Source organism: Micrasema longulum, unplaced genomic scaffold (assembly GCF_059751315.1).
Source record: "Micrasema longulum isolate JH-2025_06_02 unplaced genomic scaffold, ASM5975131v1 h1tg001802l, whole genome shotgun sequence".
NCBI lineage: Eukaryota > Metazoa > Arthropoda > Insecta > Trichoptera > Brachycentridae > Micrasema > Micrasema longulum.
The window spans coordinates 36,701-50,640 of record NW_028278976.1 but is presented as its reverse complement, the minus strand read 5'-3'; the positions used below and the strand labels follow the sequence as shown (position 1 = coordinate 50,640).

The 13,940-nt window shown below is 31.2% G+C and overlaps 1 protein-coding gene across 1 annotated transcript in view; it reads right to left on the bottom strand.

Moving 5' to 3' along the window:
- LOC148273921 (protein grainyhead-like) overlaps positions 1–13,940 on the bottom strand; it is a 114,429-nt gene that overhangs the window by 88,032 nt on the left and 12,457 nt on the right. The window contains exon 3 of the mRNA XM_088237904.1: positions 5,167–5,345. Within this exon, the coding sequence (XP_088094030.1) occupies positions 5,167–5,345 (179 nt within the window). The remainder of the gene's footprint in view (positions 1–5,166; positions 5,346–13,940) is intronic.

Below are 13,940 nucleotides of genomic sequence, written 5' to 3'. Positions count from 1 at the left end.
ATAGAATTACAAGTCTGTTAAAATAATCAGAATTTTCGTAAGTTATTTTTATAAGCGGTGAATAAAAACGCGATAACATTGCCACGATGAATTAATAATAAAAATTTTAAGTTACTCAATTATTTTTGCTGTGTAGGTTGAATAAAAACCGCGGTAAAACTCAAGTCAAGGCACAAAGTATCAGTAGCTACCATTAAATGTTTAGATATGATGGTATTTATAAACAACCTAAAGATAATATGCTAATGTATTTATCGTGTAAATTGTAATGGGTTCCCGTGACCCCTGGCTACAAACTTAAGGTTTTGTTAGAAAACGTATCAGTGAAATTAATTCATGTCTAGTCTTAGTTCCTAAGAGTAAATTAATTAAAAAGAAACAAGGAAACTTTATCGACTAATCCTTATCGACGCCATTCTTTACAAGTATTTTTTACATTTTCTGAGAATTATTTGAGCATCCATATCACATAATGGCTAACTTAAACAATTAAATTAATTAGACAATACATTATAATACATATGTACTTACCTCGTCTGTTGTGTGAAAGACATGTAAAACAAAGCATATTTTATAATATTTCTTTGAATTTACAATTGTGAAGCTAAAAAACAAACCTGACTATCTCCTTTGTAAGTGAAACTGAGTAAATCCTTTGATCCTTTATTATTTATAAAATTGAACCATAATTCCTTTTGCCTTTTAAATGTTTTTTTGGCAGAAAAAAAGGAAATAACAATATCTCAACTAAGTATTACTATGCAAAAATGCAATCAACTTAACCAAAAATGACTCTGGCTGGCGTTAGCAATTTTTGTTTTTTAGCATCACAATTATTATGGCTTGAACGATAAAAAAATTAACAGTTTGGAATCTAGAACATGTAATTAATTTATAAGGTAGATCTAGAAAATTCTAATCGGAAAATACATACATCGGATGTTGAATTGATTGGCAAAACCAGTTTATTAAAAAAATAACAAATCTTCAATGTGTCACATCATAAATACTTCACACAAAATTTGGGTAATTAAGGCTTTATATACATATTAATTAAACGATAAGTTGGTGAGTCGATAATGAAGTTTTAGGTATGTGTGTCAAATTATACATTTCAGTTAATCATTATCTTGTCACTATAGGTACGTTACAATAATTCACGTAGATAATGTATTAAATAAAATTACGATGCTTTTTTATCCAGAGTACAGAGCCAGACAAAGGAAACATTTAGAACCAATTTATTATTTTTATTTTTAAAATTTATTTATTTACTTATATTATAGGTTGTTTGTTACACATTATTTTAGACATAAGTCCCAACTTTAGCGGACTAAAAGTCCTGTGTTGAGTTGGGACAAGCAATTAGTTGACACAGACACATAAGTATATTATAATCAAAAATAATATATAGGATCAGAAACGTGAACATAAATAATACTATTAAAACGGTAAAGTTTATTGTCTTCTTAATATATGAAAGTTTTCAACATTTACCTCAATTGAATAAATTTTGTCCTTTCTCAGGATTTTTTTGTTATATGAAAGATGTTATCTTATTTCGAATCTCGATCACCTCAATATCATAAACGAGCATTTTTTTAAAAATATTCAAAGCGTAAACTTGTTGATCTAAAATTTCAATAAATGTTAGAAAATAATTGTACAAGTTTACGACATTTCTATGGCAATCGGTTTCCCTCGCCTTCAAACTCCCTTAACTTTTTTTTAGCTTTTACACCCTCAAATATTAAATATAATTAAAAATGCATGTTATTAGTGCTCGTTATGACTGGCTACTAAAAGCGCGTGTCCTAGTAGCACGATGGTTTTGTATTTTTGTGAAACTGCTACGGTGAAGATGTACGGTGGGTTTACATGTTAATGTTATTATAAACAATATGTTTTTATGTTGTAACAAGTAAAGAATTCAAATATTTTTAAAATATAAACGTCAAGAAAAAGAAGGCAAAAGTCACTAACACTCAAAATGACACTAACACTAATGTTTTGATATAAATATGCCATTCAAAGCATATATTTATATTCTTTAAGAGGCAAACTGACAATAGGGTCGCAATGAGTCATATTTTTCTGGAGGGTGTGATTCTATAAAATGCTGCGAACGCCCAGTTGCATTCCACCGGCAACACTACTGACTAGTCCTACTCTTTAGCGTCCGCGTCGCGAACCCCGGGCAATGGGATCAAACGAGAGGATGAAAGGCGAGTTTCTGGCGCCTCCAAATCAGAACAAATCAGCTAAGGAAAGGTAACCCCGACAGAAAAATCCACCAAAAAAACATAATAACAAAAAAAAATCTGACGAAAGAAAATTAGGATAGAATAAATAAAAAAAATATTTGATTGACATGTGTAATATATTCAAGATTTGGCTAGTGAGGAGGACTCTTAAATGTGCTTTGTTAATAAAATATTTACTATAGTAAATAAAAGTATTTAAAAAATAGTCTCCTGACAAAGAAACAAGGACGTCTTGAAACCGTTATTTACAATTGTTTACTAACATTTAAGAGCATTTTTCCTACAAAAATATTAAATTTGTATGTATCGAAAAAAGAAAAGTTATTCTAAGTAAGGGCTTGAGTATATTTTTCTAAAATTTAAATTTAAAACCTACGTATCGATTATTGTCAATTGACAAGAATGAACTTATAAAAATAATTAAAGTATACTCACGATCACTCCATTGTTTCATATTCTAGGTATATTTAAAGTATTTGCATTATAAAACAGTTACTGCCGACTCTGTTATAACCATGGACAATTTCTCGGAGTTTTCTAAATGGTGGATAAGGCATTTATCAACGGAAAGGGTAATTAACTTTGTTTAAACAGGAAACTTCAGCACTAAATAGTAGGCAGGCAGGTAGGTACTTAACCAGCAACGTAGTGTAGGGTAGTGGTGGGAGGTATCAGGGGCGAATCGTCCAAATAAGCGATTATTCACATCTCACCATCTTAATTATTTGACTTTCTATAATAATGTTTTATAGTAACTATGTTTATGGGAAAATAGATAAAATAATTGCTATTTATTATAAATCACCGCTACCGTTTATATCATCCTACAAAAAACATAACTTTAAATTGCATTCATCCCGTTCTCAGTGAACGATGAAACTAGCCGATTACCTCAGCGTATTTCTTTATTTAAAAGTACCCTATATTTTACATATTTAATCCAGTTTTGGTTTTTTCGTACTAAAACAAGCTTGCAGATTACAAGTATAATTTGAAGATTCTATATTTGGAAACTAGTATTTTGAACATTATTTCCGAAGGACTATTTTTCTTTGATGTGATGGTGTCGACATATAGGACACGAGCGTTCGAAGTGGCCGTTTTTGACATTACCCGTATTAATTTTAACGGGAATCGGCTCGTGCTTAGTGTTGACATTTCAATCATAATGGAAATTAACAAATTACAACAGGGATGGAGAATACCTTAAATAAGGGAATATGGAAGTCAAGGCATTTACAGGGCTTATGACCTGTCATTGGCTGGTTTAAGTGGCTAATATATAATATTTAATGGAAATATCTACTGAATGTCACTGTGCTATTTTTAGTACTGCATAATAATAGTATAGAATAAAGCTACGTATATTTCAAAGATATAAAAATTTATTGTAGTTTGAGTTGATTTTAATGGAACCATATAAAAGCTAGCCATTTATAATGTTATTATTTACTTATATGGTACAAATGACCGATCATTTGTTGTAGATTACCTATCGTTCGCCACTGGGGTATGTAGGAGTACCTACCCTATATTGCGTGCGTATTGTCCTTACATCTAACCCGCAATTACTTATGCATTTCTGGTACTAAAATAATACAAAATATCGAATTTTACTACACAACAAAGATATTTTCGCTTTGCCAAATAAATGGGAAACATTTATGACATATAATTATTTCAAAGGGGTGGTTTAGTTTCTTTTTAATTGTTGCAAATCGAAATATAATTCGCGAGGGAAAATCATGTTTGCAGGTGCAAATTTGTACGTGAGAAAATTTAAAAATCACTTGGTTTTCGTAATAAAATTCATGGTTTAGACAAAGCTATATTTAAGAACAGTCAATGTTAAATTTTACACGCGATGTTTGTTGCGTGTAGCTGTCAGTAATTTGATAATTATTGTCTCTGGGCGCGGTCGTTTTACTACGTAGAGTTTAATGTTTCCTTACTTACTTGGGATTTAAATGCACATTATCTCCCAAGGATTTCTACCCTCACGTAGACACATAAAATGCGTTTCTTCGCAAAAAAATAAACGCATAATTGTATTTAATAAACCATTATACTCCGTACCTGCATAATAAACTGAATTAAAAACAAGAAAAACGGTGCTGCTAATTTTATAAATACAACTTTTTATCACGTCTAACTAGCAAATAAATAATAATAAAAAATAATTGAAAGGGTATTTTTCTGATTTAAAAATGTCTGAATGACTAACAATATGTTTTGACACCATTGTAAAGTTTAAAAATAAGTATTTTCTCTAAGAACTCAATGTTACGTCTTCATCAAGACAAATAAGCTTTTTTTAAAGGGTTGTCATTGCGTGGCATAAAATATCGATTTTTATACTGTTTGGCTGACAACAAAATACATAATGTATATTAATTGAATATAATCATCACCATTCCATTTCCACACCTAATGGTGCACAGGCCACTGTATTGGTACACCAAAAGCAACGTTGATAAAAAAAAAATGTTACTTGAAAGTAAAAAATCAGTCTTACGCTTCAGGTGCCAGTCCTTGTATTATGTATTATAGTGTGAAAACATGTTTTTTTTTTAATATTACATGTTGACCATGTTGGCAATGGAACCCGAGATCTCTTGAACGGTAGGAAAACTCGCTCATTATTTTAATATGAGGCGGGCGATGTTTTTATTCAATGTTTTTTGATAGGTTTTCAAACATGTTTTCTTGTCATGCAAACGTTGATTAATTATGGTTCTCTTAAAAACACTATCGGTTTTATGCGCGTCAAGAATGTATTCTAAAATGGTTAATTCTTCATATAATTTGATCGTCGATGTAGAACTTTCTGATTTTCACAGACTCCTAATATGAAATGTAAGTGGGTTGTCATGCGTCTAGGTAAATAAATGAATCGACTTACAATTTAGGTATCTGTATCTTGTCCGCGTCGTTCTGTCTCCCGAAGTCGTGCCACGGTCGGGAGCGGCCCGCGGAGCCCGGGCTGGCCTGCGCCCTCGCTGTAAGGGACCCGCCCTCTAGCCCTCCGGTCACGGACCCGGGACCCCCTCCTTGCTGGCAGAGTTCCGTGTATTCAAACGACTGGAAATCACAAACATTATTAGACACATTTTCTTATTTGTCAAGTCCATGATTAAATAATTGAGGTTCACACTGCAGATAGATTAAAAAAAACAAAAAGTCAAAAGTGCTGTAAAAATGATAAACTCACTGTAAAACAATGCATTAAAATAGATCAAAATAAAAAGATGCACACATGTACAAAAATGTTGTTCAAAAATACATAAAATGTTTGTACATCATTAGGGAATACATTCATTAAGGATTAGGTATTTTGTTAGGATATATGAATGGTGAATGATAATTATAATAATTTATTTATATATTTTATAATATATACAACTTTTAGTTCACTTTGCCCATCTGTATGAAACAGAACTTACGATTTTCTTGTTATATTACTTTAAAATATTTAATTATTTAATTTGTTTTTTCATTTATTCTTAAATTGTTTAATCTTTCTGCTGAATAGGTTATATAATTTTTGGGTTAATTTTTTTTTATACATCTTGTATAATTTTTAGGTTTTATTTTTTTATAAATCTTGGGTAAAAGAAAATTTATGTTTTAAAAAAAAAAAAATTAAGTCAAATATGATAGTATTATAAATTTTTGTAGAAGGCAGAATAGCCGTTTATGTAAATAAAATAAAAATAAATAATTAAACAAATTTACATTTTCATAAACTTTGACATATTAGAACTTTATTTAAAGGTAATGCAAACTTTTTTACAGTCAAATTGCAAATATTTTCATTGATTTATTCAATTGGTGTTTTTACCTAGTTTGTGAATATAATATTGTTTTCAGTGACCATAAAATGAGAAAGTATCAAGTCTCTTTAACTGTCTATAAGTAAATCATAATAATATGATGTGTTCATTAAACGCTAAAAAACTGCTAGCTCCAGGAATCAAACCTCGGCGCTTCTAATTGATGGCCGGTGTTTTCTTCACTGAGCTAAGATGCCAATTAATTTTGATGTAAATTTAATAAATATTAATCATTAAATTAACTAGATATAAAACACTTTCATCTACCACATGAGAAAAAATAAATTGTTTGGGGAATGGCGAGAGTTAAAGACATTTTTATTATGCCCAGAGAAAATGAAGAGATGGTTCTTTTTTACGGTATTTAAGTTATAAATATATTGCATAAAAATGAAAATAGAGTAAATATAAATATTGGATCAGTATAAATATTTTTGGGATGTTCTAAGATCAGTTGGATCATTCACTGGAGATTTAAGTTAGGATAGAAATGGCAGGAGACTGCTTTTACAAGATGCGTGACCTCCTTAGTAATAAGACTTCAACCACAATCTGCGTACGCGAATTGTACGATGGTTTATCATTTCAGAACTTCTCTACGGCGTCAAAAGCTGAACTCTCGCCCAAGCTATCAAAAAGAGAATTGAAGTAATCGAAACGTGGAGCTATAAAAGAATGCCCAAAATTTCGTGGGTAACAGAGTTTGGAAAGAAAAAGTATTATGACGCTTGAAAAAAATTAGAAAAAATAAATAGTACTTTGGACATTTGAAACATTTAATTGGAAAAGTACGAAGTAGTCCATATAAGGAAAAGTTATCGAAAACGCAATGCAAGAAGACTATGTATCTCCTGGCTTAAAAACCAAACGTGGTTATACTGTAGCTCCAAATACTTGTTTAAAGCGGCTGCGTCAAAGTAAAATTGCCACGATTATAGCCAACTTCTACGGCGGAGTAGCACTGTAAGAAAAAGAAAAATGAATTTTTATTGATTGGATGAATTGCAAGTCCGTGAATCATTTCAGCAAATTATTAAAACGATAATCTAAAAGAGGGAGTGTCGTTAACATGTACAAGTGCTAAGTTTTTTATGTTAGTTCTGATGTACCTCCCGTCCTCTTTGAACTACATTCATCAGTCGAGATGAAGTGGGATGTCAGAAGTGTTTGCATTCATCTGACATTTTTATGGCCCATAACTTCCAGTTGGAAAGCAAATGATTGGTAACTACGCTTGCGCCTGCGTGCAAAACTCGAATCACCACTTTATTGGTGTGTCATAAGAAAACAGTCCCGGACTAAGTGCCAGTTGCACCAAAACAAGTCGATTAAAAAAATATATATTTATATAATTGCTGCGCTTTGTAGCATGATAACAGTAAGATGAAACGAGCCATTTAGACGAAAACGCAACAATTATTAAAATTTAACCGCAATTTTAATTTATCTAATAATCCATAAGGGTTTATGAAACTTTTAAAAATGTATAAAAAAAACTTTAAACGGTTTAAAATCTAACGTTTTATAGTGCTATTGACCATTAAATAAATTCACCATAATCCGCACCTAAGGGAGGATTGCTTTAGTCGATAAGTGTAAATTAAAAAAAAAAAAAAAATCCAGGAATACGAATTATTATAAAATTAACATTATATATGCTCACACTTAGCGCTGGCGTCGGCGTCAGTAGCCCTTAAGTAAAAAGTAAACAAATGTTTTTTATTTTGACAATCTGCTGTGCGTTTGTTTTATAATTGTTAATAAATTGTTGGCCCTAAGCGAATTCAAACTTAAAAGTATTTACGAATTTTCAAAGATAAAGATGCCTAGAAATTTAAAGGACTCATGTTTTTTTATTTTAGATGCCTGAACATCCTATTTTTCTTAATTTATTTTGTCTGTAAATTTTATGAATTAAAAGCGTTGTTTATAAAGTAAAAATATCTCAATCTAGCCCTGGTCAGGTGTACAACTTTCATCAATGAGTGCGGATATCGTAAATGTTTCAGAATCGAGCTTTTTCATGGGTGTAGGAGGAGCCTTTTTACTGCAAACAGTGACCCACGTTCGTGATGTGTTAATTAACTCTGATTGGCTGTATAATATAATGTATAATAATCATTATTTCTCAGCCAGTCTGAATAATTTCCTGGGTCATTACACAGCGCAGAGCAATTAATCAATCGGGGATTTGGTAAATTGGTTCAGAATTCAGATTAGTCGGCTGGATAAAATATGAATTAAAAAGACGAAATTTATTTTTGTACTAACAAGCGAATCAATCACTGAGATAACACTTTTGTCTTTGGTATATAATATATGTTTTTTAAAAATTTTAAATTGATTGTGATCAATTAAGATTCCTGTTAATGTTTTGTTTTAATTTTTAAGGAATACACCGCTACGACTCTATTTTGAAGGCTCGTCAACAGGTGGAAATGAAAAGATACAGAATGAAGTTACACAAATGCGCCACAACACCAGACCAATTCAAAAAATCTTTATTGGATTTTTTCATGCAACCGAAGGGAATAGAACCCCCGTTGCCAGTTTCACAGTTGACCGTATGTCTAATCAACTGTGCCACGGCACCACTCAAATTTGTTTTAAAAAAGATTTTAATATCTGAAGTTCTCGCTACTATCTTTGGCTCTTTTAAAGGTTCTGTCAGATATATCGATCTGGTGGCTTCCAAAAACAATTTTATGGTTTTTAAAAAGCTTTGTCATTATTTTGGTAAATTGATAATGTCTAATCAACTCAGTCTGAAAAAATCACTTCCCTCATTTCCTTAATCAAATGAAGTTCATAATATGTACATTTAGATTCTCAGCTTCCAAGGCTACCAAACTACAGACAACTATTTTAGGTAGCTTTTCTCGTTCAGAAACGAGCAAATTTTCCTTGTATGTATGCACTGCTAAGGAAACTCATATGTTTGCAAGGTGATCTTACCACTAGATTAGTTTTTTACCCAAAATTGTCTAACATCCATTCATCACTACTGTCTGATTATATGTAACTTATCAAAATTCTTTTTGGTTCTCAGATCCGCGTTTCATAGGTCAGAAATGTCTTCCAATGAACTGTCAGCGGTGGACGTCCAGGACGTCGAAAACCTCATTCTTTGTAAAATAAGCAAGTGTGGTTGATAAGGCTATCCGGAGGCAACCAAAAACACTAAACATGTGAAAGATCATATTCGAGTAAGTATAAAATATTTCTAATCATTTACTACCGAAAGTACAATTATCTCCCCTGTAATAAAATTGTTTACAATAGCAAAAATTTAACACGCAAATAAAAATATTATTGTCGCTTCTATTACGTCTTAAAACCAACATGAAAAGAAATTCTCGTCAACGTATCACTGATGCGAATTAATTTTGACAATAAAATATTGTAACCCTATAAAACGTACGTAAAATAAAAATAAGCGGTTACCCATAAAATTCATAAAGCACGAGATAGGAAAATTCAGAAGTAACACAACACTGATTATTATGTAAAAGGGTAGAACCACTATACCTATAAAATAATATTTCAGCAAAAAAATTTGATAGTCAGTTAGTATACAATTTTGTCAAGTAGCAATATGTTTTTTTTTAAATGGATTTGTGTCCAAATCTATTCAGTTCGCAAATCATAAGACCTGTAAATGGCTAGACTTTTATGTTATTTCCTATGAGAAGGACGTCTTTTTATATGCGTTCATGATTTATATTAATAATCGTAGTACTTTCACACTTAGAATAGAATACACAGACAGGGTATAGTCTAAGCTTATAACCGAGTTGCACAGTTTAAACCCCCGCTGTGCCAGCGGGCGCCCTGCAAGACAGCGGATCATCCCAAGGACGTCTCTTTCTCAGTTGAAGTAACTTTTTACCAAATTTTTATTTTTCTTTACGTTATGTATTAATTTTCCACAAAAATTATAATTCAAATTTACATTTTGTATAAAACAACATTTAGAAATTTTGAAAACTTTTAAAAGCCTAAACTCTTATCGTCATTCTCTTTTCCACACCCAGTGGTGCATAGTATACTGAATTAGAAAAACAAATGCAGCACAGTTCGATTATCTGTTACATGCAGGTAAGGTGATACGTGTTTAGCTCGTCACAATCCAGGAACAATAAAATATTGAATTTCATAAAAGACTTTAAAATCAATATTTCATGTCCACCCTGCCGGGAATTGAGCTTAGGACCTAAATGGCAGGCGAACGCGTTAAACACTAGACGACGAGGCGGATTTAACTTCACTCGATTTCCTTATTCAGGACAGTAGCCATCGAGTATAAAACACTCGTCCGGCATTCTGGATTGATTTCACACACAGAACTGTATCATTCACCCGCCTGGACACAGATAAACTCTTATATCAACATTAAAAAATAATTAGGAGTCACAGTTTCAAACCGTCAGTAGGGTCGCAGTGAGTCACATCTTGCTGGAAGATGTGATTCTATTAAATGCTGCGAATGCCCAGTTGCATTCCACCGGCAACACTACTGACTAGTCCAACTCGTTAGCGTCCACGTCGCGAACCCTGGGCAATGGTATTACACTCATAACGTTGTGCAGCAGATAACGAGAGGATCAAAGGCAGGTTTCTAGCGCCTCCAAACCAGAACCAGCCAGCTAAAGTTAGGTAACCCCGACAGAAAAATCCACCAGGGAAGGCAACCAAAAACTACTCTGGTCATCTTTTTCCAGGAATTACTATGGAGAGTACACCCAACATGCATTTGTCCTGGGAGTAGCGCAGGACCGAGATGCTTTCGTTGTAGTGATCGCCAACGTCAGGGGGACCTGATAAGGCACCGCAAGAAGAAGAAGAAGAACGAGTCACAGAAAAAAACATATCATGAAATTTTGCAGTTGTCTGCGTTGTATTGCGCTTATTAATTTACCATAAAAACACATAAATGGTCACCGTGGAATTTAAACAAAAGTGGTTTAATTAATCTATTACATATATATTCACAAAAAAAATGACTCGCAAAATATTTATTGGTTATAAAATGGCAATATAATTTTATTCCATAATGTGAGTGAATTTATTTATAGATAAGTAGACTTGTGAAATCATTAACATGAACTTTTAACTACCCAATTATTATGTGTTGAGTGTATACTTTTTTTCAATCAATTTAATTTAACATTTTAAATGATAATATTTTTTAATACGCATTACTAAGCAATGTGAAGTACAATGTGTAGATTATGATTAGACGACCAAAGCTGTTTATATATAATAACTTTAAAAAATCCGTAAAACATTTAGCTAACCGCTTTGATTAAAAAAGCCAATTGACCGTACGACTAAGGTGACCGAAGGATAAAAAAATACATATTGAGCGTGAAAAATCACAAGTTTTTAGGGCTATATACATTCATACGAGTTTTTTGTGGTCTTTAGATCATATTATTACTTATTACACATTGTATCTAGTTGTTAGGAGCCGATTTGATCATTCCGAGGTGCAAATAATAAATTAACTAGCCAATCTGGTCAGGTTTATGACTTCCCGAAAATGATAATGTTGTGGCCAACATTACATGGGAGGGGCGGAAAATGTTTTCAAGGATATCGCTCGTGAATTTTTTTGGCGTTTAAAAAAACAATAATTTGATATCAAACCGAACCATGTATTTATCATAGATGCATCTATAAATAATCAACGCCATATATAATAAACAAAAGATACCTAGCCGTTTAATATTCGCATTGGGTACTTAAACAAAATATTATGTTTATCGATGGTTCCTAAAAAAACTATGGTAAGTGTAAATTTGTTATGATCAACAATCATATTAAACCATTAGAAACTGTTTTAAAAACTTTTAGACTTTTAGATCTAGGACAAATATATTGTTTTCAATGTTTAAAATATATATTTAAGAACCAAAATTTATTTACAAGTAATTTAAACAGATCAAGTCAATGAAGGAATCGTGGTTAGAAATACCACATTGTAAAACGAGGCTCGCACAGAGACATGCATATTCTATAGGCCCAAAATTTTTTAATTCTTTTTTTACTGATAATATTTCATTGATTCCAAACTATCAAAATTTTTCTTCTTTTAAAAAATATGTACTATCCTGGATTCAAACTTAAGATATGAACTCTTTTTTTCTATGTTTTATTTTGTTGCCCTTTAATAATAAGGAATATTTTTGTGTTTTTTTTTTTTATATTTTTTATTTCCTTTTTTAATTACTATAAAAAAATACCATTTTATCTTTTACAGAATATTTAATTTTTTCTTTCTTATGTTACACAAAAATATTATAACTGTCCATTTTTTATTATAGGAGCAAAAATTCATTAACATTTTCTTGTATACCCACGAATAGGCCATGCCTTTGTGGGATTTTTTGCTATGGAATTACATAATTATGCTTTATTTTTTTAATACTCTGTTTTATCACTTATGTTTATTGTAAAAAAACGAAAAAAAATAAATAAAAAAAAATAAAAAAAAAACTATGAAATTTGGGAAACTAGCAATGAATTTAATTATCATAAGATACCTAGCCATTCAATATTTGCAATGAGTACATTAACACAATATTATGTTTATCGGTAGTTCCTAAAAAAAACTATGGAAAGTGTAAAATTGTTATAATCAACTATGAAATTTGTAATATCTGTAAACTAGTAATGAATTTAAGTGTCAAAATTTTCCGCACCCAATTTTCCACTCCAACGTAGTGTACCTAGATAATATTAAATGTTCAAAAATATTTGTTTACAACCACTTGTCGACTTTTATAAGTCAACCGGTTTCAAAACGCACTCTTTGTCAGGACACCAATTATACTAACATGAAAAATCCACTATACACCTTCACCATAGGTGCACAAAAACATAAACCCAACATATATCAGTTTTTAAATATTTCCTAATATTATGTGTAATAATATATGTGTGTATTTATACCATAGATTTACGTATTCTAGATCCAGTATGCCCAAACACAGGGTATACCTATGTGGGATTTTTTAGTTTTCATGTATAGTTGTCAAGTTATTAAATTAAATTATGTAATAAAAAATGTACCAAATGTAAACGAATAAATTGTAAATAAAAAAATACATTTACATCAATAGTGAGTAAAGTGACACTTAAACCAGCCAATGACAGGTCATAAGCTTTCTAAATTCCTGGACTTCCATATGCTCTTCTCAGAAATGTTTTCCCCCTCTGTCATGAATTTTATAACTTCGCCGTATAATTAAATGCTGTAATTTTTACCGTGTGTAAGAAAAGAATTTTTACATCCAATTTCCCGTAGCACTAAACTTCCTCATTAGGCGTCCTGGCCTGTTATAATATATTATATTGGATTGGATTTACTGAGTTCAGACTAAACAATGTTTTTATCTAGCAAGTTGAGGCTTTGAAGTTAAAGTTACGTCTATATAAATATGCATTCCACATATCAACATGAAAGAATAAGTAAAGCACTATATAACTATTTATTTTAGTACGAATAACGTGCAGATGACAGGTGACATTATATTACCCTATTAAAATAGCGTAACTGCATAAACAACTAACACATACGATACTCTTCTTGGAAACCATCGCGTTGTAATAAATTATGATTAATTTCGATCATTTCATACATATTTTAGGGGATTTACTAATGGATTTATGTAAATATGAGATAAATAAAGTTATTGCATTTGAGAGCTGACATTTTAAGTGTTTGCTATTTGAAATTATAGTTTCTGTGAAAAAAGCAAAATAATGAAACGATTTACTCGTGAAAAAAAAAAAATTCTAACGAGAAGCAACACCAATAAGATACCTATCAGTAATAATC